We start from the raw sequence: 20,792 nt of genomic DNA, 5'->3' as shown, positions 1-20,792 counted from the left end.
ACCATGACTCATCAGGGGGTGGGAGGTGGGTCCGGGCGCTGGGAGGAGGGCGGGCAGAGCTTTGCCTGAAATCCATCCAAAACCCTGATGCCATGTGACTGCCATCTCCCGATGGCCTCAGTTTCAATCCTGTCTAAAAATGCACCAATCACAAGGATAAGAAAATTGGATACGCAGTTGAGGGGAAACAAAAAAGCCCTTTGGTCTGACTGAGATGATCCTTGACTAAGGATGAGAAAGATACAGCTGCAAAGATCAGTCACTTGGCAGCAGAATGACACGTCAGCTACCCTCAGTTTAATCTTGTGACAAGAGAAAGTCCTTTTCACTGCCAGGTGGCCTTGGGGTCAGGAGAGCGAACCTTGGAATAGGAGACCCAGATGCTCCAGCTGGGTGACCTTAACAGTGTCATTCACTGAGCAAGTACTTTCTGCGTGCCCAGTCTGTCCTCATCGTGGTAGGTGACACGGATAAAGACACACGATCCCTAGACTCAACGGAGTTTACCGTCTAGTCTATCATCTAAGTTATTTAACCTCCTAGAACCCAAATGTCTTCATTTATAAATTGGAAATTTTTTCAAAAAAAGACTACCTGCTTCACAGGGTTATTATGAGAATTAAATGAAATAGATATGTAAAAACCCACTGCAAGTACCAAATACAAGGCTTATTATCATAAGGTATTATGTCTTCTCCTTCCACGCACCAATCTTTTAGTAAAGTTTAAAGTTGCTATCAAGGGTTAACTTTTCTGTGACTTTTTTCTTCTGTCAAGGGCCAGAGAGGCAATCTTTTAGCCTTTGTGAGCCAGAGAGGCTCTGCTGCAGCTGCTTTGACTCAGCAGCTATAGTGCAAAATCAGCCTTGGACAATATGTAAATGAATAGGTGTGGCTGTGTCCCAATAAAACTTTATTTACAATAACAGGCAGGGGGCCAGATTTGGCCACTGGGTCAAAGTTTGTCAACTTCTGATACAGCATATACAGAGTTGAGGGGTGAGGGCTTCAGAGCCAAATGGCCTCAGTTTCCCCATCTGTAAAATATACTTAATAGTACCTACTGGACAGAGTGCTGTGAAGATTAAATGTGTTCATAAAGCACCTATAACAAGTGCCTGACACCAAGAATATACTCAATAATTATTCATTTTTATTATAGTACAGAGAGTATTACTAGGTAAAATTACTACCAGAGAAGGCACAGTGAATCCGTAGATGGCTTAAAGACCTTTAGAATCCCTGTATTTCAATTTTATGTGTTGTCAACCAAAAGCTTAGATGCTTTCAAATTTTCATATTCCTTTCTGTCATTTTTATTATGTTTCTGATACAGTTAAGAGCCCCCCTCTTGATGAAAGTTAATGCTGATACATTCTATGACTTAACATATTTGCATCTGCCGTGAAGTCTTATTTCCCTAACAAGAATGTGTGTTTATCACATGCCAGTGACTGTGTTAAGCACTTCACATGTGTGATCTCGTTTAATCTTCAGCAGCAACTCAATGAAGTGGGTTCTCCATTAAACAAAAGAGGATGATTCCGCAGCTCAGAACAGCTAAGCAGCTCCCCTAGAGGCACACCAGCAGCAGCGAGTGCTAGAGCCAGGACTTGGGCCCAGATGTGTCGAATAGAGAACGTGTGTTTTGATAGCTTAAGGACTTTAGTTTATCAAGGCTGATCAAATTTGCATCTAGGACCAAACTCTAAAAATACAAGCAATATCATGTATTGTTGCGTTCTGGGAAACAGTCTGGAAATCTTCTATCGGTGTTACATTGTGACAGGTAATCAGCTTTTCACATTAAGGGAGACATAATACCCAGAAAGGGTTAATAACACGTTGAGGATGAGACAGTTGCTTTGTGTAAATCATTTAGATCTACTTTCCACATCAGCAGTGACTCTCCAGACCCAGAACCAGTACTGTATGGCACTAGGGCCAAGGAGGACAGAATGTATTAGCCTTATTTCTGTGTCAGGAGAGCCATGTGCCTGGGGGAGTGGGGCTGTATCTGGCCATTTATTTATCAAGATGACTTAGCCACTTGGATTCTCTGCCCCCCAGCCACAAGAGAAAAAGCAGGGGAAAATGTCTTGTTTGAAAGAGGCTGTTTGTTTTCCGCTGGGCAAATTTTAGCCCAGGTGCCAGTAATTTGCGGCTGGGTTTGAGGAGAAGGCAGGGGAGGGAAAGCAGCGGGCGCTCGGCTCCTCCTGAATCCCAGGCGGTCATTACCGCGGGGGCCGCCTGGGAATCGGGCCTGGTCTGTAGTGACTGGTTGTGCCGTAACAGGAACGGTACGGGGCTCTCGGAGGAGGGGACAGTGGTCACCGCTCGCCGAAACCACATCCTGCTCTGCAGCTCTGGCTCATGCGAGTCTGAGACTCACTGAGCAGAAGAAAAATCGAGTTGCAAGCAATATCCTGCAGCCAGTCTCGAGGCGGACACACACACACACACACACACACACACACACACAGACACACACACACACACACAGTTTGCAGCGGTGTGTGGAAGATGAATGGGCAGGAGGGAGAGGGCCCTCTTATCTCACTTCGCCTGCAGAAAAGGCGGCGGGTTTTCTATCTTCCCTTCCCTTTGGTTCATCAGATCATTCATACTTTTAAAAATAAATCAGGAGGGATCGGGAGCTTGGGCTTATCAGACACAACTTAGAATAGATTTACAAGGAGATCCTGCTGAATAGCATTGAGAACTATGTCTAGATACTCATGTCGCAACAGAAGAAAGGGTGGGGGAAAAACTGTAACTGCAATGTATACATCTAAGGATAACCTGACCCCCTTGCTGTACAGTGGGAAAATAAAAAAAAAATAAATAAAAATAAATCAGCTCCCATCACTTCTCGGCTTGAAACCCTCAAACGGCTTCCCTTTGCCCTTCGGAAAAAAAAATCCAGGCCCCCTCCCGTGCCTGGCAGGGTCCTCCCTGATCTGGTCCTCACTCCCTGCGCAGCTTCATTTTGCCCAGTGCTGGCTCTGCTCTGGTTCCCTGATGAGGCTCAGCTCACTCCCACCTCTCAGCCTCTGTCCCTGCCATGTCTTTACCTGCTGCCTTCATCCCATCCCTCAGAGAGACCTTCCAGACTATTCTGTAGCTCACTATGGTTTCACTGTTCTTCAGTGTTCCATTTATACATGTCTGACATTTCTTATTTACTGGCTTGCTGTCCATCTCATTGGGATAGAAACCTCAAGACAGAAGGGGTTGTTTTGTTTACCACGCTGCCCAACCTGGCACATGGCAGACACTCAACAAAAACTTGTATTAACAACAAATTTGTCTTTTAGAATCAAGGAGTGGTTTAGCTGGAAGGGACCTGGGATGGTTTATGCAAATTCCCTCCTGCTTTATAGATGAGGTGGCCTTTGACAGTCTAATGACAGGCTCTGCACCCAAGTGGGGTGACCTTAGGAATATCATGTCTTTTGCAATAAACCTTTGGTTCTATCAAGCAGTGCCTCTGCCTGCACTGAGTGCTGTGTACTTCCAAGACCCTTATTTATCCAACGGATAACACAGATTAAAACCTGGAAAGTTTCGTCCTGACTTTGAGCTTGAACACTGACAGGCTGGAAGAGGGAACATTTCTGCTACATTAATAATCTTCAGGCATGTCGAGATTGGGTAAATATTATTTGCAAGTGAAACATCTCTCTAACCGAGGGCCAAGTTTACACAGATTAATTGTATTCTCATCTGCCTTCCATCCATCCCAGAAAACCCTGAACTTAGAATGATGCCCTCTTCCCATTGCTTTGATCAGAGAGGCTGTTTGCCTCGATGAGCCTGCTTAAATCAGGCTCCCTGTCTACTCCAGCCTCCTCACCTCTACCCTCCGATTCTAGAAGGTTGGATGTCACGTTGCCTTTGGCCCCTGGCCCACCATCCCACCCACCCCACTTCTGTTCTTTCCATGTCTGGGTTTCTGCTCCACACCATTTGTTCCTGCGAAGTCTTCTATCTAACTCTCCACCTCTCCATCCTTCATGGAAGGAGAATCTTAGGTTCTGCCTCTTCCAAGAAGCTACCTCCAGTACTTTTTCCTCCATCCTCCTAGATAGGACAGAACTCAGTTGCTACTGCTACTTTGTCCCCCAGCATAGCCCAGGAGCTCCTGGGCTATGCTAGATATTCCAAGAGATGCAGCATTTCTTTGGTTAAATCACTGGAAGGCAGGGGTGAGGTCTTAGTGGATTCTCAAGTGGCTGTGGCAATACTGGGTACATGGTATGGACTTAATACAGAAAAAAATCCTGTTTAGGGGATTAGAAAACATTCACCTGAAGCAATATTGATGTATGGGACCTAGCAGAGGGTTCTGTGACCTCCTTGTCACTGGAAAGCCCTTCCTTTAGTCGATTCAAGGGGCCTTTGGATCCTGGCTCATAGATACTTAAGCCTCTGTCTTACCCTCAACCAGAGCAACTCAGAGCAATTATCACACTCTCTTAGGAACATCTCTCCTTGGATGGGAAAAAGTCTGCTCGATTGGCACTGAAAACTCAGCTCACCCATCCAGTTTAGCAGACCATCCTCCCCCCCCGCTTAGTGAGCACCTGACTTAGCCTAGAAACTGGGTAGAATTTTAGTATACAGTATATTTCTGGGCTCATGGCAGGATATCTTTAAATTCTGAGTCCTCGAGAAAAAAATTTATACAAAAATGGGCACACTTTTGATCCTCTAGTCTCTGAAGTGGAACGGCAAAGAAAATCAGGTAGAAAAGTCAGTAAAAAGCTTGTATTTTGTTTTGTCTTTAATATTGATTTTCATGTGTTTTCTAATTGTCTGTAATTAGGACCCTAAAAATGACGGTCGTTACAGTAAGAACTGATGCTCCTCATGAACCAGGCACTGTCCCAAAACGTTTCATGTGTTTAAATTCGGTTTAATTCTACAGCAGCACGATGGGGTGGGTACCATGATTAGCACCTTTTATAGGCATATGACTATACATAAATGGAGAATACATGCTTAAATTACTGTTAGGAGTCTGTGGTCAAAAACACCACTGTTCTGGTCCCTCAGCCTTCCTCCATTTCTCTGGGTGCCCCTACTTCTATGGGTGACCCCTTACTTCTGCAAGTATTCCATTCTGTCATTGTGTGGGCACCCCCCACTTCTTCAGGAGGTCCCCTGCTTCTGCATGTACTCCCCCAATTCTGTGGTCATAGCCTCAAGATCTGTGAATGTCCCCCATTTCAGTGGGCACCCAGACATTGCAGGATCTGCTTGCCTAAATGCTTAGTACGGCTGAGAATGCTCAATATTCCAAGAGATGCAGCATTTCTTTGGTTAAATCACTGGCAGCCTCATCAGCCTTCACTTCAGGTCCTGTTCTGGGCCCATTGGTAACACTCCACACTGGAGTCTCCCAGTTCCCAGCCATTTCTGTCAGTCCCTTTCAGGTGGGCTTACGGCTCTGTTCTTCTGATTTTGTTGCCCTTGGGACAGCTGGCCTCCTGCCCTCCATCCCAGCTTCTCAGTACCAATGGAAAAAGATACTGCCAGCTTTAAGACCCAGGTGGCAGGGGCCGCCTTCCATCAGAGGAAGGCCATGCAACACCAAATTCATCCAAGGTCACTGTGGCAGAGGGGCCTGGTAAAGGGGCCAGGCTGCCCAAGCACATCACGACCCACCAGGGGCTTGGCAACAGCACGCCCTTAATTTAAGGCATTGGGTTTAAATCTGAGTCACAGTGCCATATTTCAGCCTTTCATTTGCCAAACCGCCAGTCAACTTAAACTAAAACATGTTCTTGGAAAAGATTTTTAGGGGTGGTAGGAATGCAGTGACTCGTTGCAAACGTTCAAATGGACTTAGGATGGTAACACAGAAAAAAATTACCACGTGCCTTGGTGTAGGTTGTAAAGTTCTCCTTTGGCAGATGGAGAGCCTGGGGCTGCAAACATTTGTTTATCCTTTCTGACCTGGGGGCACACAGGAGTCAGGCCATTCAGGTCAGGAAACCAGTATTGAAGGTTCTCCAGGACCTTCTTGGCCTGAAGACAGCATCTGCGGTTACCATGTACTTGGCCACATTCGCATCCCACAGAGAGAGCTGGGGGATCAGGTCAAAGATCATTCTGGCATTAAAGCATTCAAGGCCTCTCCTGCACTCTGCCTCAGTGTGTTTTGTTTAAAAATTCATTCTGCAAACCATAACATGTGAGCTCCCAAGTCCTTTCTGAGCTGGTTTGCAAACTTGAAAACACCCTGGGATCACCTGGTGGATGAATTTAAATAGCAATGCCTGAGCATCACCCTCAACCAACTCAGACGCTCTAGGTGGGCATCCCCAGAGGCACCAGCTTTGCAGGCGATTCTGTCGGGTTTACTGGCAGCTCCCTCTCTCCACTGGCCTCTCTGTGTCCTGGAGGAGTTAATCAGCACTTGCTTTCTCATGGTTACCAAGTTCTAGCCCCACCACTGGCCCAGCCCTTGAATTCTTGCCAGCTCCCCAGGGGAATTTCCAAAATGTGTTGGTCTTGAGGCATAATGTAAACCTATTTTTTTTTTTTTTAAACGGCCTTTCATAAATGGGTAGATTGCTGCTTTTAAAGATTTTAAGTCCTCTTTAAAACCCATAGTTCAAACTGTGTTATGGAGTTCCCTTGTGGCCTAAGTTAAGGATTCAGTGTTGTCACTGCTGTGATATGGGTTCGATCCCTAGCCTGGAAACTTTTGCGTGCTGTAGGTGTGGCCAAAAAAACCCTGTGTTTAAGTCATTGGAGGTATGTAGAGAAAGGGGAATAGGCAATGAGTGTAGTCTGAAGCCAATTAAGAAAAGATACATGGAGTTCCCTTCATGGCACAGTGGAAAGGAATCCGACTAGGAACCATGAGGTTGCAGGTTCGATCCCTGGCCTCGCTCAGTGGGTTAAGGATCCGGCATTGCTGTGGCTCTGGCGTAGGCTGGAGGCAACAGCTCCGATTAGACCCCCAGCCTGGGAGCTTCCATATGCCACAGGTACAGCCCTCAAAAGACAAAAAAAAAAGAAAAAAGAAAAAAAGGAAAAGGTGCAAATAAGAACCTCTCCGATTTGCATTCAAAATTTTTGATTCCAAAAGCTCCACAAAATTTTTGTGCTCATAAAAATCATAACATTTTGAGGCAGGAGTGTTGGCCATCTCTTTTTTTCCCCCTCTGCATGTTTCTTTTATTGAAACTGACAGCCAGCATGAACATGACATATTTTTTAAAACTGAACTTTGTCTCTAAAAAGATTAAACACATTTTAAGGCTTCATAGTTGGTTCAGTTTCTTACTGGGACAGAGGAATCACATAGTATTAAGAAACCCTGAGGCCTAAGTAGTAACAGGAGGCTAACATACAGTGAGTTCTTTGAAATTTGGTTTAAGGATAAGAAGAGGATTTGAGATGTCTTAAGTTCCTTAGAAGAAAACCCTCAAAACATGGTGCCCATCATTAAAATGTTTTAAGCTCTTTATAAAAATAACATTTCTCAAACGGCAGAGGTCTCTAACTTGAGGGCGGAGGGGGGGGGAGGGCTGTTCTTTCCAAAATAGAAATGTTTTCCCCCTATTTCTGAACCTAAGAGCTGCAAGCTTTCAGTAGTATCTTTCTTAATGGGTAAGAGAATGTGCTTAGGATGTATTTTACAATTACAAACTATCAGGCACAAGTTCTCTATGCTGAGCTTGCAAAGGGCATGATTCCCCAGGTAATTTTTTTTAAGTAGGAAAACACTTTTTTTTAATCCCCCAATTGAAAAGGCATTTCAGGAAGAATAAGCAATAATTTTGCTAAATAGGAAATAATCAATATTTGTAGCTGACTTTGACTCACAGATTCTGGTCTGCAGAGTATTTTCATTTATGGCACTGAGTTTCACAGCTACCCTGTGAGGCTGAGGTTCTTCTAAATCCTTCTCACACAGCAGGAACATGAGTGTCAGAGAGGCTGAAACAGCGTGAAAACAGTGGAGCTGGGGTCTGACACCAGGCCCTTTACTTTCAGTCCTTTGCTTACACAGAACTCACTCACTGCAGCAGCTAAAGAGGGTGGATTTTAGACTGCCCAGGTTTCGGATCTGGATTTCTTCGCTTACGTAGCTTTGTGACCTTAGGTCATTTTACCTCGCTGTCCCTCGGTGTGTGTACACAGAGATAAAAGTACCTATACGTTACAGGGCTGATGAAAGCCTAAAAGGTGATAGTGCACAGAATGGCATGAAATAGATTTTCGCTGCTCGGATCCTTGTTCCTTTACTTTGTCTTATTTCTCGTAAAAGGGAAAACCGGTAGGAAGGAGAACAGTCTGAAAACGAACCAAGTGCTGATCGGGTTAGAAGGAAGACATCAGATCTGGGTGTCTTCCTCTGACACCTGGAGGATGGAGACTATTCAGAGTCTTAGCGACAAGTTTCCAGATCCTCGCGGGCCAGACTCCAACCAGCCTGGACTGGGTTGCGGGCCACAGTGACCTCCCAGAAGCAGCAGCGTCACATTGAGTGACATGAACGTTTCATCAAGAAAGTCTCTTATTTTCATCTCTTTTGGGTTGGAATAAGGCTCAGCTGGAGAGTGGACAGTCTGCTCATGTCACGGCTCAGCTCAGAGCTTCTCAACCTACAAGACGCCTGCTTTTTTTTTTTTAAATCAGGTCAGTTGGGGCTGCTAGGCCTGCTTCTACCCAGATAACAGGTGAATGATCCAGGCCTCAAGGGGGCTTGAATGTCATTGCTCTGGCTGAGCCTTTGCAATCATCTGACTCAATGACACACGGCACCGAGAAGCACAACAACCCAGGAAAAAGAAAATGAAAACCCAGCCACCTAACACCCACAGGGGGTAAATTCCCTCCTACTTCTGATCCTAAAACCCAAACAGCTGCTACCTCCCGGGTTGGACCACTGACAAAAACACGCAAGGGAGCTTAGGGGGAGAAGCAACAATCAACCAATAAAAAAGAATCAGTGACTTGAAGGTCATGGTTAGACCTGACTTGCTTTACGGCCTTCATCATGAATATTTCGCTAAAGCTCATTAAAAAATTACTTTTTTCCATCATAGGGATTAAAACAGGAAGCAGCTGACCAAATAGGTAGTTTCAAGCTTGAAGTGAACCTGGGACTGAGTATCACTAGCACATGGCAGTGGAGGAGGGGGAAGAAGCTCTGGGGTGACTTGAATGTGTCCAGTTTGGAGGCTTAAACCAAGAATGCCTTGGGGTCAACCTCGAGGCAGCTCAAGCAGGACAAGAAGGAGGATAGTGAGACCAATCAGGAGGTGGAAAAAAGGTTTACAACAATCCAAAAGGCTTCACAATGTGCTTGCTGCTGAATTCTCTCTTGCTAAGGCTGCTGCCTGCAACAGGGCTCACCTGATGTTGTCACGGCAGTCCCTGTCTGTCAGGGCCAATGTCAGGGACACCCTAACAGGATCCCTGAAATATGTTGAGGGAGGCAGGAGTTGGGAGTCCATTTTCTGCTTTCCTCAAAACCCCCAGGGGCCTAAAAAATTTTAGGGGTGGGGTGGGGAAACTACTTCAAGACAGCCTGAAAAGACAGTTCAACTTGAGCGTCTGGATAATCTACAGAGACTTACCCGTACGACATAGTTGAATCTTCTGGAATCTAGAATGGCAGTCGAGAAGTCCAGCCTGTTGAAAGCTTCCCCCAAAGTGCAGTATCCATGGCGCTGAATGTGTAAAAATAGGGGTGCAGAGGTCATTCTCCAGAACAGTCCGCCTGGACTCTGCTGACAACTTGCTGCCCGTCTTAGGTGACCTGTGGCCGTCTGCTCCTTCCCTGAGCCATGATCGGCTCTTTCTGGGAACCGCTGTGAGTCCCAGAGATGGACAGTGCAGCCGGCAGCTGCTTCAGTTGTGACCTGGACCTCCTGGGCCCTTGTTCTCCGCATACACTCCTACAGCTTGTCAGGGAAGAGTTAGTCCCTGTAACATGCTCCTGGGAGGAGATTAGCCCTACCCGTGTCACCACCATTTGCCACCTTGCCTGGCCTCTCTAGTGCTTTTCTCACTGTGGTCCTCGGAAGCATTTTGAAGGCTTCAAGAAGAAGCCAAAGAAGTTTTGGTCTTTTCTCTCTGAACGCAGAGGCGCTGGGGGAGAGAGTCCTGACTCTCAGGCCCAGCTCCGCTCCTGGTACCTGGGTGGTCTCGGGTGTATCGCTGATCTCAGGCCTCAAATCCCAGGGAGAACTAGCTGTTCTCCAAGGGCCCCGAAAGCGAACGAAAGTCTGTCATTCTGTCCTACTGCCTGTGTCCTAGCTATCTATGCAGAGAGAAAATGTACAGAAAGGGCTTTTATAAAGTGCCAGGCAAGTGTAGTTATTCCAGCGTCCGGTTCCCTTCTCCTTCTAGCTCTGGGCGGTCTCATGCTGGGCAGGCACTGAATTTTTGCTCTATTTAGAGGTTAACCCTTCCAGGGCTAAAGTGGACCGAGGTGAAGTCTAAAAGAGATCTCAGAACAACGGGAAGGCACTGTCCTGGGACAAAGGCTAGAGTTTTATAAGAGTACATTTGAGATGGATCTGTTTATTCATCTTTATAAAGCGCTTCTACACACATCATCCCACTGGATGAGTGGGGAGCCTAGTGACTTTCGCGTCTCTCTCTATAGCCCCAGACTCTGATGGCTGGTTAAGCGGTGGGCTGCTAGCTGCCACCAGACACAGCCAGGAAGACAATCATGATGGGAATGAATGGTTATTTCCCAATCTCGCCCCTGCCACCCTGCTGGGGGAGGCATAAAGCTGCGCATACTTCTTAATAAACAGATGGGTACTCACCTCTTTAGTACTTCCTTTGTGAACATAGATCCATTTTTCTTGGTGGAAATCTATAAAGACAAAAGAATCCCCCCCAAAAAAAACACAGATTTAAAATTTATAACATGCCCAAGACTTTAAACATGTTTGTTTTTCATTTCTTCCAAAGTGTAAAAAAGTTCTGACCCCAAATACAATGACTCTGCCGACAATCTAAGGGGATGCAAATGCCTAATTTCTGCAGTGTGTAAATACTGGAGTGATAATTTACTTTGTAGGAAGCCTTTCAAGTCTTTGACACTCTGCTTCAGTATGCGAAAGCTCCAAATTAAAAAAAAAAAATCTAATACCCGAGTACAAGTTTGTGTTAAATGCCAAGCTTACAACTTATACAAGGCCATAAAAAGTAGAAATAAAACAGATAGCAATGAAGAAACCATGCAGTACAGATGGAATAAACTAAAGATCTGTAATTCCTGCTTATTAATAGAACTTTCTCCTCTGTTCATACTTACATACAGCATCTAGAAATGTTACTGGTATTTATATAAGAGGGAGAAACAAATCTACTTTCAAAGCCTCAAAACACAGTTCCAAATGAAAGCACACACTGGAACTGGTAACTACATCAAATATAAGTGACAAGCAGGGAAAAAACAGCCCAACTAACAACTGACTTATAAACAGGGCTATAAAGACTACATTAATCTCACTCATAAAATGCACAGCCAGGTTTCTGCATGCAAAGGTCCCAGTAACCTCTGTCAATGACACCATCAACATTAAAGCAGATGCCAAACATGTGAGGTGTGATTTTTTTTTTCCCCCCCTCAAAGAACCAATCACAGTGATCCTCCAACAGCTTTCTTCTTAAGTTCAAAACAAATGGCTTACACTGAGTTTTGGTTTTGCTGTTCAGCATGTCCTTCTTTCTCTTCTTGGCCGCAACATCATAGTTCAGGCTGTTGAAAAGATTCTCCTTATTGTATACTTCCTTGTTGCAGTAACTAGGAATAACAAGAGGGCATGAGCTGTAACAGCTATACTTTAACATGAGCTGTTTCTATAAATAGCTTGCTGGGTTATAAAACACAAACATACATGCTCCTCGAACAAAACAAAATAATGACTCAGAAGAAGCCTATACTGGCCCCGACTTCCCTCTCTTGGGATGGAAAACTGCCCCATCTCCGTGGAAGGCAGGGACGGGGGTTTCTGCTTCTTTTGACTTCCCAACAGTGTCTGCCATTGTACTGAACACACAGCCCTGCATGCTGTAAGAGCCACGCAGGGCACCGCACCATTATTTTAAGCAAAACATGATGACTGGAGGGGGAGGGAGGGAGATGGTGATGACTAGTACCCCTCTAATACTCGATGCCTTCCTTTTGCAAAGACACCCACCCCAAGTTGCTTTAAACAAACAAACAAACAAAAAACCCCAACAGCTTTGTGGAGATAAAATTCACATACCATACAGTTCGCCTATTTAAAATGCACCCATGCTGCTTTTAACTGTCTTTAAAAACCCTGACAAACATCTGACTTACAGACTGCGTTTCTAGGTGTTTCGTGTACAGTAACTGATGGTTGAGGTTTCATGTAATTCCCTATCACTAGGCACGCTGTGAGGCGAAGCCCTGAGTCCTACATGGAGCAAGCTGAATTTACAACCCATACGTTCATAAGGCCTGAAAAGACAGAATGGCTGCGGCGCAGGTCACTAAAGGATGTGCAGTTCAACCCTGGATCAGGGGCGCATTTCCATTACGAGGTCGAGCTGTTATTTAGGGGGGCTGACTGAGTTCTTTTACCCAATGGAATTTCAGAGGAAACCTTCGAAGAGTTTCCACAGAAGGGATGCAGGAGAAATCTGAAGTACTCTGAGGTACAATGAGAAGATAGACCCCCCGATCCCCCCCCAACCCCCGTGGGGTATGCGTGCGAAAGGCAGGGTTTATAATGCCTACCAGTAAAACATCAATTAGGGGTTTTGTTTGTTTTTTTCCTTACATCACCCATATATTCAAGTCCTTTAATTTTCTGAGTTCCTCTGCTGAATTTAAAATGTGATTTTGAGTTATATCTTTTTTGGACATACATCTGTCGGATAAGATGAGGTACACCTGTTGTTTCTCCACTGCATGGTTCTTAGAAGCCAGTTTATTATGTAAACTGTCAAAGAGAAAAGAGGAGTTGGAATAATTTCCAGTATCCTTTTGCTACAATGGTCTCTGCAGCAGCACGTCAATAAGTACAATAAGTGTCTTGCTCACATGTTAACACGTGACATCACCAACAATATACTCAGTGTTTCTGGACCCATCGGGACAGGCTTGATGGATAATCAGTCATTTGTTAATCTTCCCTTAGAAGGCTATGCCTAATGCCATTTATTGAGTTTCCTAATATTATTAGCCTTCTCCTTTTCATTCAGTGAAACAGGATGTTTTTAGGTTTCAGAGAGATTACTGCAGAAATACCCTCTGTTAGAAGCCCTTTCTCAAGGGAGCCCAGGGTGAATGTTTTGGGCCCAGCTCTGTGTCACACGTGAGTGTATCTGCTTACACAACCATAGGGGCATAAAACCAGTGACCAGTCAGTTGACTGTGCCAAGGTCAGCAGGCAGAGAGGGGCAGAGCAGAACTGTGAGTCCTTAGAGCTAATTTAAGAAATTTCCAAGCTGAGGAGAAGGGAGAAAGATGGAAAGTCACTTGACTGGTCCATGAGGTACGAAAGCCGAGAACAGCTTTGGAAAGCACAGGCCATTTTGTGTAAAAATACCACACAAAGGCTTATTTTTAAAGAAAACACGCACATGCACCATAAACAAAAACTTAAGAGCCCAAATTCCACATATAGAGAACCATAAGATGAAGCTGTCTTATTCTCGATCACACATTTAAGGTTCAGCAGAACATTTTCAAGGCCTGGGCCATAGATTGTGACCCTTCCTTAGCGATGTTAAATATTTATATTTCATCTTATTCTTTTCTAATTGAAAACATTCCTCAAAGGAATCTGAGCACTTGCTTTCCTCACAGAAACAACAATAACCTGCTTTAAGCCCAAGTGACTCATTTCCAAAGCTAGTTTAAGAAGAATTTGACATAATTGATGCTGCTCTCCCACTGCAGAATGCAGAAAAGCTTTAACCAAAGAGAAACCCTGCACTTTTCCCTTCGACATTAAGTTTTGGACTTGAGAGGCAGGGTCTGGAAGGAAGGGCTGTGTTGCCTGCGTATATGTTTTCTTTTAAGCAATAATATATTCAGTTAGAGGCTATTTTGAGAGTTCAATTATGTCCATTTCAAAGAAATGCAAAGCCAGTGGAAAATTGCAGCTGAAATCTTGAACAAGAAAAGCCACCACCATTTAGGAACGATGACATTTAATTTTATTTTTTTTTTAAACAAGCAAAACCATTTAAAGAGGCTGCTTTCTCCATCACATTCAATAATAACCAGTAAGTTGCTATTTTATGGTCAGTTCTTACTAATCTTGATTTTTACAGGCAGAGGCCTGAAGTAAGTAGCCCTCTCTCAGTCCTAGACTATCATCACACACATACCAAGGCACTTAGCGACAACTTCAGAAAAAGTGAAAGATTTCAAAATAAGCCCATTTGGCAGCAGAGATAAAGGGAGGGAAGAGGGGAAAAAAGGCCCTATTTCTCACTTCATTTGCGATAGCAGACCATTTCAGAAAGCCATGGTCTGCCCCAGAGGGCTTAGTTGTAGATTAAGGCCAGTGAGATTTCTATGCGCATTTGCTCCAATACATTCCCAAATCGTCAGACTCCCAGGACTAGTGCCTGGACTGTTCTGGTAAAACAAACAGACTGGGGTATGAAGCTCTTAGAACAGGGCCTTGCACACAGGAAGCACTCATAAAAATCATAGCTGTTATTTTTCTTTGCTTGTGCACTAACTCATCCAGGGCACCGAGGTAAACGTCCTGCTTCCTGGTTCAGCCTGAGATGTACTGGAAAGAAGCACTGGAGTTTTCAACTGCAGGACTGTGGGCTTGCAGAAGAGTGGCCCAGGTTCTGGGAGATGAGATTACTCATGGGGGCGGGGGGTGGCGCCCAGAGGGGGGCAGTTGGTGAGGAAGGCTGTGTGCGAGGTGGCTGCCCTACCACTTCCTTGACGCATTCCTGGATCACCACCTCAGTTCATGCCCAACTCTTGCCTTGAATTTTTCATCTGCCCAAAACGAACACTTGCCCTTCCTCTTTTATCTTAGGTAGTTGCAGCTTTTTCACAACGGGCCTTGCTGGAAGCTTATCTGAAATCCGCCCGCGATCTCAGTTCAGGGCATGTGGCTGCGATGGGGTTTGTGACAGTCTGCTGCTGGAAGAGGACCGGGCCCCCCGGACCCCAGAGAGAACGGTCAGCAGAGTCCAGAGAAGGTGCTCTGCAGATAAGCCGTGGTCAATATGAAACACTGTCCCCAGGCTGGAACACACCAAATGCCCCCTCGCTGACCCTCCCCCACCACCTCCACCCCCTGCCAGGCTTTCTTGTTCAGGCAGTTCAAACAGTGGTAGGTGGACCTGGAGTTCAGTGCATGAGGCCTCTGCAGGCCTCTGTCTTCCACACACCCCCTCCCTCTCTTTCAAAAGGGCCTGCCTTTTGTTTTCTCCAAACAGGGGAGGCATTCAGCTTCACCTGAGTAGGCAGCACTCAGCCCAAACCTGACGTCACCAAGAAGCATCACCAGACTGAAAACAGTGGGGATATCTGAGACTACAAACCCAGGTCTCAGAAGGCCAACTGCTTTTAAGAAGTTGGCAAGCTTCTCATGCTGAGTAGGGAAGGGACTGTTTACAATTGCTAGGGGGAAAAAATGCTCTGCAAACAAACAGCCAGCTGCTTTGCTAGGAGCTACCAAATGATTCCTCAAATCTGACTCAGAGTCGCAGGTGGTCACTATATAGATTTGTGATGATGGGGGTAGTGTGACAGCTCTAGCTCAGAAGCTGTGAAAAGAGGAAAGAAAGGAGGTTCAGGAAGGGGTGAGAGGGGTGGGAAGCCACCTGACCCCAGCCTAGGTTACACTTGTGTGGTGAGGTCCAACCAGCTTCGGGTCTCCCCCACTGTGGCGAGAAAGGCACCGGTATCTCCTTCTAAATAGGAATGGTACCAGCTTATCTCCTGGAACAGCTACAGTGTGAATGTCTATAGGAACCAGAGGCTCTGCATTTCAGACCTCTCCTGCTGAATCCAATGGCCTGTTTCTCACTGAGGAGCATCCTACAGTTACATCTGGGTGAGCTGCCGCGACACAGCTCAGCAGATCGTGGCTGCACCTCTCTGGAAACTGTTAGACAAAAATAAAGCAGCAAAATATTAGGTCCTCATTTCTTAAGCATGAGGAGGAAGGGAGGAACCTTCTAATCCACCAAAATAAAAAGAAGCTTTTCGCCTGGGGAGAATAATTTAGGCCTAATTGGCAATTAGAGTCCCTAAAAGAGTCTAGTGACAACAGTTGGTCTTTTTCTGTAAATTATGTGGTTTTCCATAAGATTTCTGTATGGTGCTCCCCAGACTCCTCAGGGACTTGGTCAAAGTGCCTTTACCATAAAGGTCAATGTGCTCTTGTCCCTCCTGGCAGACCCCCAAGATTAAATACTTTCCCCCCCCCTTTGGAAGACAAAAGGTGATGCTTTATGAATCATAAATAGGTGATAGACTCTGAAGGTCAGTACATGGAAATAGTGATATTTTCCTTGATAGTTTTGGTAAAATTGAGTGCCAAGGGCTCAGCCAAACAACCACTGGTCATTCTCAGTGGGAAGCTGGCCCACTTAGGGAACTCTCTCCATTGAAGTCAATTTAAGGGCTGAGGGTGGGGAGCAGTGGTTTTAACCAAAAGCCCTAGGAAAAGGCACCCAAGGCCACTGATCCCCTCTAGACCCATTTCCATTGCCCTCCTCATGGGAATCAAATGGCAGCTACTGGGAAGCGCAGCTTGGAGGCCTGGACTGACAGATTCCAGAGCACCCAACTCATTAATCAGGGCTTCTGTGTTATTAACCAAGCAGAGCATCAGGCTCCGGGGACTTTGGATTTTCCACCCGACTGACAGAGGGCAGGTGGGACTTGAGTCCAGAGGCTCACCTGCTCCAGGTGGGCTTTCTGCAGGTGATAAGCATACCTTGAAATGGGGGTGCCCTCACTATATAAAGAAAACTGACAAAAAGGGCCACTGAGGAAACAGGTGCAAAGACTTCGTCCTCTCAGAAGCAGAGAGCTCGTGTGGGTTTCATACCCCGCCTCCCTTTCCTCCTCCGCAGCTCTGCCTCCTCGAGTCTTTACCATCGCTCCGAAAGTCCGCCCGCAAAGCGCTGGTGCCCCAGGGACCATCTGGCCGCCCCTTCCTGGTTACTCATCCTCTCTGCCCACTCTGTGGTCGCCTTTGCGTGGGAAGAGCCTGGAGGTGCTCTGGGCGGGCCCCGTGTCCAATCCCGTCTCCAGACTTGTGCTGGGAGTCCCGCGCCACCCCAGGGTGAAGGGCACGCAGCCCGCTCACCGCCGGCGCCCACACACGCAAAGCGAACGACAACGGGTCTTTTAAGGCAGGGGACCCCTGAAGTTGTGAGCGTTTGTGGAGAAGAGCCTCATTTATCGTCACACTCTCAGAGGGACCTGGGGTTCTGGAAGGAGTCATGCCCACTTTGGGACGCTGACCTTGAACAATAATAAGAAACCAAATACCCTGAATCCCGTGCTCTGGTGACCTCTACAGAAACCCAGGCAATTCACTCTCATCCTTCTAGTCAGGGGCTCCCTTCTCACCCTGTTCCAGCTCTGCCTGCGTCCCATTCACCGACCCACTCCCGGAGACCAGCCCGAGTGTTTGCGTAGCTGAAGTTGGTGGCGATCCCCTCACCTGCTGAGGTCGCTCACGAAGCTGCCACTCTTCTCATCCAGGAAGCGCTTCCAGCCATCGGCTGTCTTCACCCAGCTCTGCCCGGGGGACCGCCAGTCCTGCCCGAGGAATGGCATGGCACTGCAAACGGACGCGACGGACTGATGGACAGGACCGGCCGGGCGGCCTCGGGGACGCGCCGCCCTGGGCGGATGCTCGGACGGGGGTGCTGGGGCCGGTGAGGGAGCGGCTTCAGGGAACCTGTGTGGAGGGCTGCGGGATCTGGGGTGCGGAGCGGGGTCCCTGCGCTCGCGAAGGGTGCTGTGGAGGGTCGCCGGGCGCGCGGGGCTCGCTGGAGTGCTGCGCTGAGGTCCCGGCCGCTGTATTTATCCCGGGCCGCTGGCCCCGGCTCTTTGTTGCCGGAAGAGCCGCCTGCTCTTAGCCCGGCCCCCCCAGCCTGGAGGCCACGTGGCTTTGTTTATGGGCTCGGCTTGTTTTCCGAGGCGCCCGCGGCTCTTGCTCCTCTGGCTGTTGCACAACCGCTCGCTGGTGGAAACTTGAAGCCGCGCTGCGGATCGGGGCGCCCACTGCCCCTCCACCCCTGGCCCCTCGCGCTCCTTCTCCCCCCCGCCAGGGCAGCTGCTGCAGCTGGGAGAGCGAGGCCGGGCGCTCGGGAAACTGCACACCGTCCTTCTGCAGCTCTTGGCCTGGCGAGGTGCAGGGAGGAGGAGGCTCGACTGGCTTGTGGATCGCTTCGGCGCGGGGGTGGGGAAAAGGGACCGCTCTCCTCCCAACCCTGAGCTGTCACAATCGAGCCCTGGGTCCAGACAAGCCCCGCCAAAGCGGGGGCCTGACACGGCCCCCCGGAGCCCGGAGCCCGGCAGGGGGTCGGGGGCGCAGCCTCCTGGCCTCTCTCACTACCTAGAACCCGCTCTCCGGTGGAGGAGGGGACACCGCCAGGCGGGGGTGGGGCGGCGGGACAGTCGTCCACCTCACCCTGCCCCAGAACTGTTACAGAGTCTGCTGTCAGGCAGGCCTGTCTCCCGGGTGGCGAAGGAAGAAGATGGAAGCTCGGTGGCAGCTGGTCCCAGCGGTGGAAGTGGAGAGCAGGGACAGTCCCCCACCCCACTCTGGACACCCTAAGCCAGCAGCACTGGCATCTGCGGGGCCTGAGTAGGCACCATAACGTCAGGGAGCAGGTTAGGGGTGTGTCAGCCCCGCTGACTGCCCGGTTATCTGCCTAGGGCTTAGGGGACTGGACTTCTGTTACAAAGAACCGCTCTACCCTTTTCTGTTCTGCGTCCTCTGGGCTCTTAAGCCCTTCTCCGGAAATAGGTCAGGAGTTTTGTTTTGGTTTTGGTGACCGTTTAGGGAGAAGGGCCTAGAAAGCCCCTCTGCCTGACTGATGGGGACTAAACGAAACACTGTAAAAGCCCACAGTGAGGAGGCGATGCCCCAGGGTCTGAAGCCCTCATAGACCTCAGCTTATTAACCTAAGCCTCAGGAGGACCAGTGTGGCAGCTGTCCCATGTTCCAGATGAGGGCACTGAGAGTCCCTGAGAAGGATTAAGCCAGTGACTTACCTAGAGTCACAGGGCTAGTTTCTTCACCACCCGTAGTACAATCTGAAATTACCCTGTTTGCTTTTTGGTAACAATCTACCCGTCTCTGCAGAAGGTAAACTCCATGAGCTGGACCACTTGTTGCAGTGGCATCCCAGCTCCAGCACCCTGCGGGCCTAGAGAAGGCCTGCAGTAATTGCTTATCCCATGAGCAGGTGAACACACAGGGGAGGCTGCTGACAAGGCATCTTCACGACTTCCAGTTATGCTTTGTAGTCTCTTCCATTTGGGGCTTAGATTGCAAAGAGCAGTCACAGCAGAGTAAAATCTCCATGCTCAAGAGTTAGCTTTCACAAGGAGTTCCATAGTGGCTCAGAAGGTTAAGAGCCTGACTAGTCTCTGTGAGGATGCAGGTTTGATCCCTGGCCTTGATCAGTAGGTTAAGTATCCAGTGTTGCCGAAAACTTCACTATAGGTCACAGACGCAGCTCGAATCTGGTGATGCTGTGGCTGTGACGTAGGCTGGCAGCTGAAGCTTTGGCGGGGATAGCTTCGACCCCTATCCTGTGAACGTCCAGATGCCACAGGTGCAGCCATAAAAAGAAAGAAAATTAGCTTTCACTTGATTCCTTGATTCTCCCACATCGAATGCTCCTCTGCAGCCATCAATATTGTCCCACCAACTCTATGCAATCTAAGGCTCAGAGTAGACAGAGAAATTGTGTGTGCCTTGGGAGGGTACGTCTTGGAGGGGGAGGGAGATGTTTTTAATAAAGCCTGTTTTCAAGTAGCCAGAGTTTTCTGATTCAGGTTTCCCACCATAAATAATTTATTAGTGTAGTAATAGTAAAAATAGCTTGTAAAAACACTGCAGAAAATCCCAAACAAATGATAATCATTATGATCAGGCTGACAGTTGAGACAGTGTTGGGTCTGACGTTTGTTGGAGAGAATTGATAGCGGCAAGGGAGCATAATTAAGGAATGTGATTATGAAAGATGTGTGCTAGTTACATGGCAGTAAGCGACATTTCTGTAGGAACCACAGAAGGCAGAAGATTTGAATCCCAGTTCTGCTAGAGCAACGTCCTGTCTGTCTGACCTGGATGAATGTCAAGAAAGAATAGAACCTATAAGTGTCTGCCTTTAAGGACTGGTTAGAAAGTGTGTTAAATGGGATTATTGGTACCAGTTCTGTCCTTGTTGGTGGTGTCATGCATCCGCATGGCCCATGGCCTCTTGGTAATGTATACTTCTCTAGTTTTTTGATTTAGGCCACACCTGCAGCATGTGGAAGTTCCTGGGCCAGGGGTTGAATCCACATCACGGCAGTGCCCTGGGCCACTGCAGTAGCAATATGGGATCCTTAACCTGCTGCAGCACAGGAGAACTCTGTGATTCTTCTTCGTCTTTTTTTTTTTTTTTTTTAAATGGAAGTATAGTTGATTTACAATATTAGTTCCAGGTATACAGCATACCGATTTGGTATTTTTATAGATTATACTCCAGTTAAAGTAATTACAAAATAATGGCTATAATTCCCTTTGCTGTCCAGTATATCCTTGTTGCATATCT

The 20,792-nt window shown here is 47.3% G+C and overlaps 1 protein-coding gene across 1 annotated transcript in view; it reads right to left on the bottom strand.

The window, feature by feature from the left end:
• Positions 1–17,829, bottom strand: part of FBXO32 (F-box protein 32) — a 30,055-nt gene extending 12,226 nt beyond the window's left edge. The window contains 4 exon segments of the mRNA NM_001044588.1: positions 9,602–9,694; positions 10,805–10,854; positions 11,678–11,790; positions 17,678–17,829. Coding sequence (NP_001038053.1) covers positions 9,602–9,694; positions 10,805–10,854; positions 11,678–11,790; positions 17,678–17,793 — 372 coding nt within the window. The 5' untranslated portion in view covers positions 17,794–17,829.

This window comes from Sus scrofa, chromosome 4 (assembly GCF_000003025.6).
Source record: "Sus scrofa isolate TJ Tabasco breed Duroc chromosome 4, Sscrofa11.1, whole genome shotgun sequence".
In the NCBI taxonomy this organism is placed as follows: Eukaryota; Metazoa; Chordata; class Mammalia; order Artiodactyla; family Suidae; genus Sus; species Sus scrofa.
The sequence above is the reverse complement of the archived record's forward strand: the minus strand, read 5'-3'. Positions and strand labels throughout refer to the sequence as shown.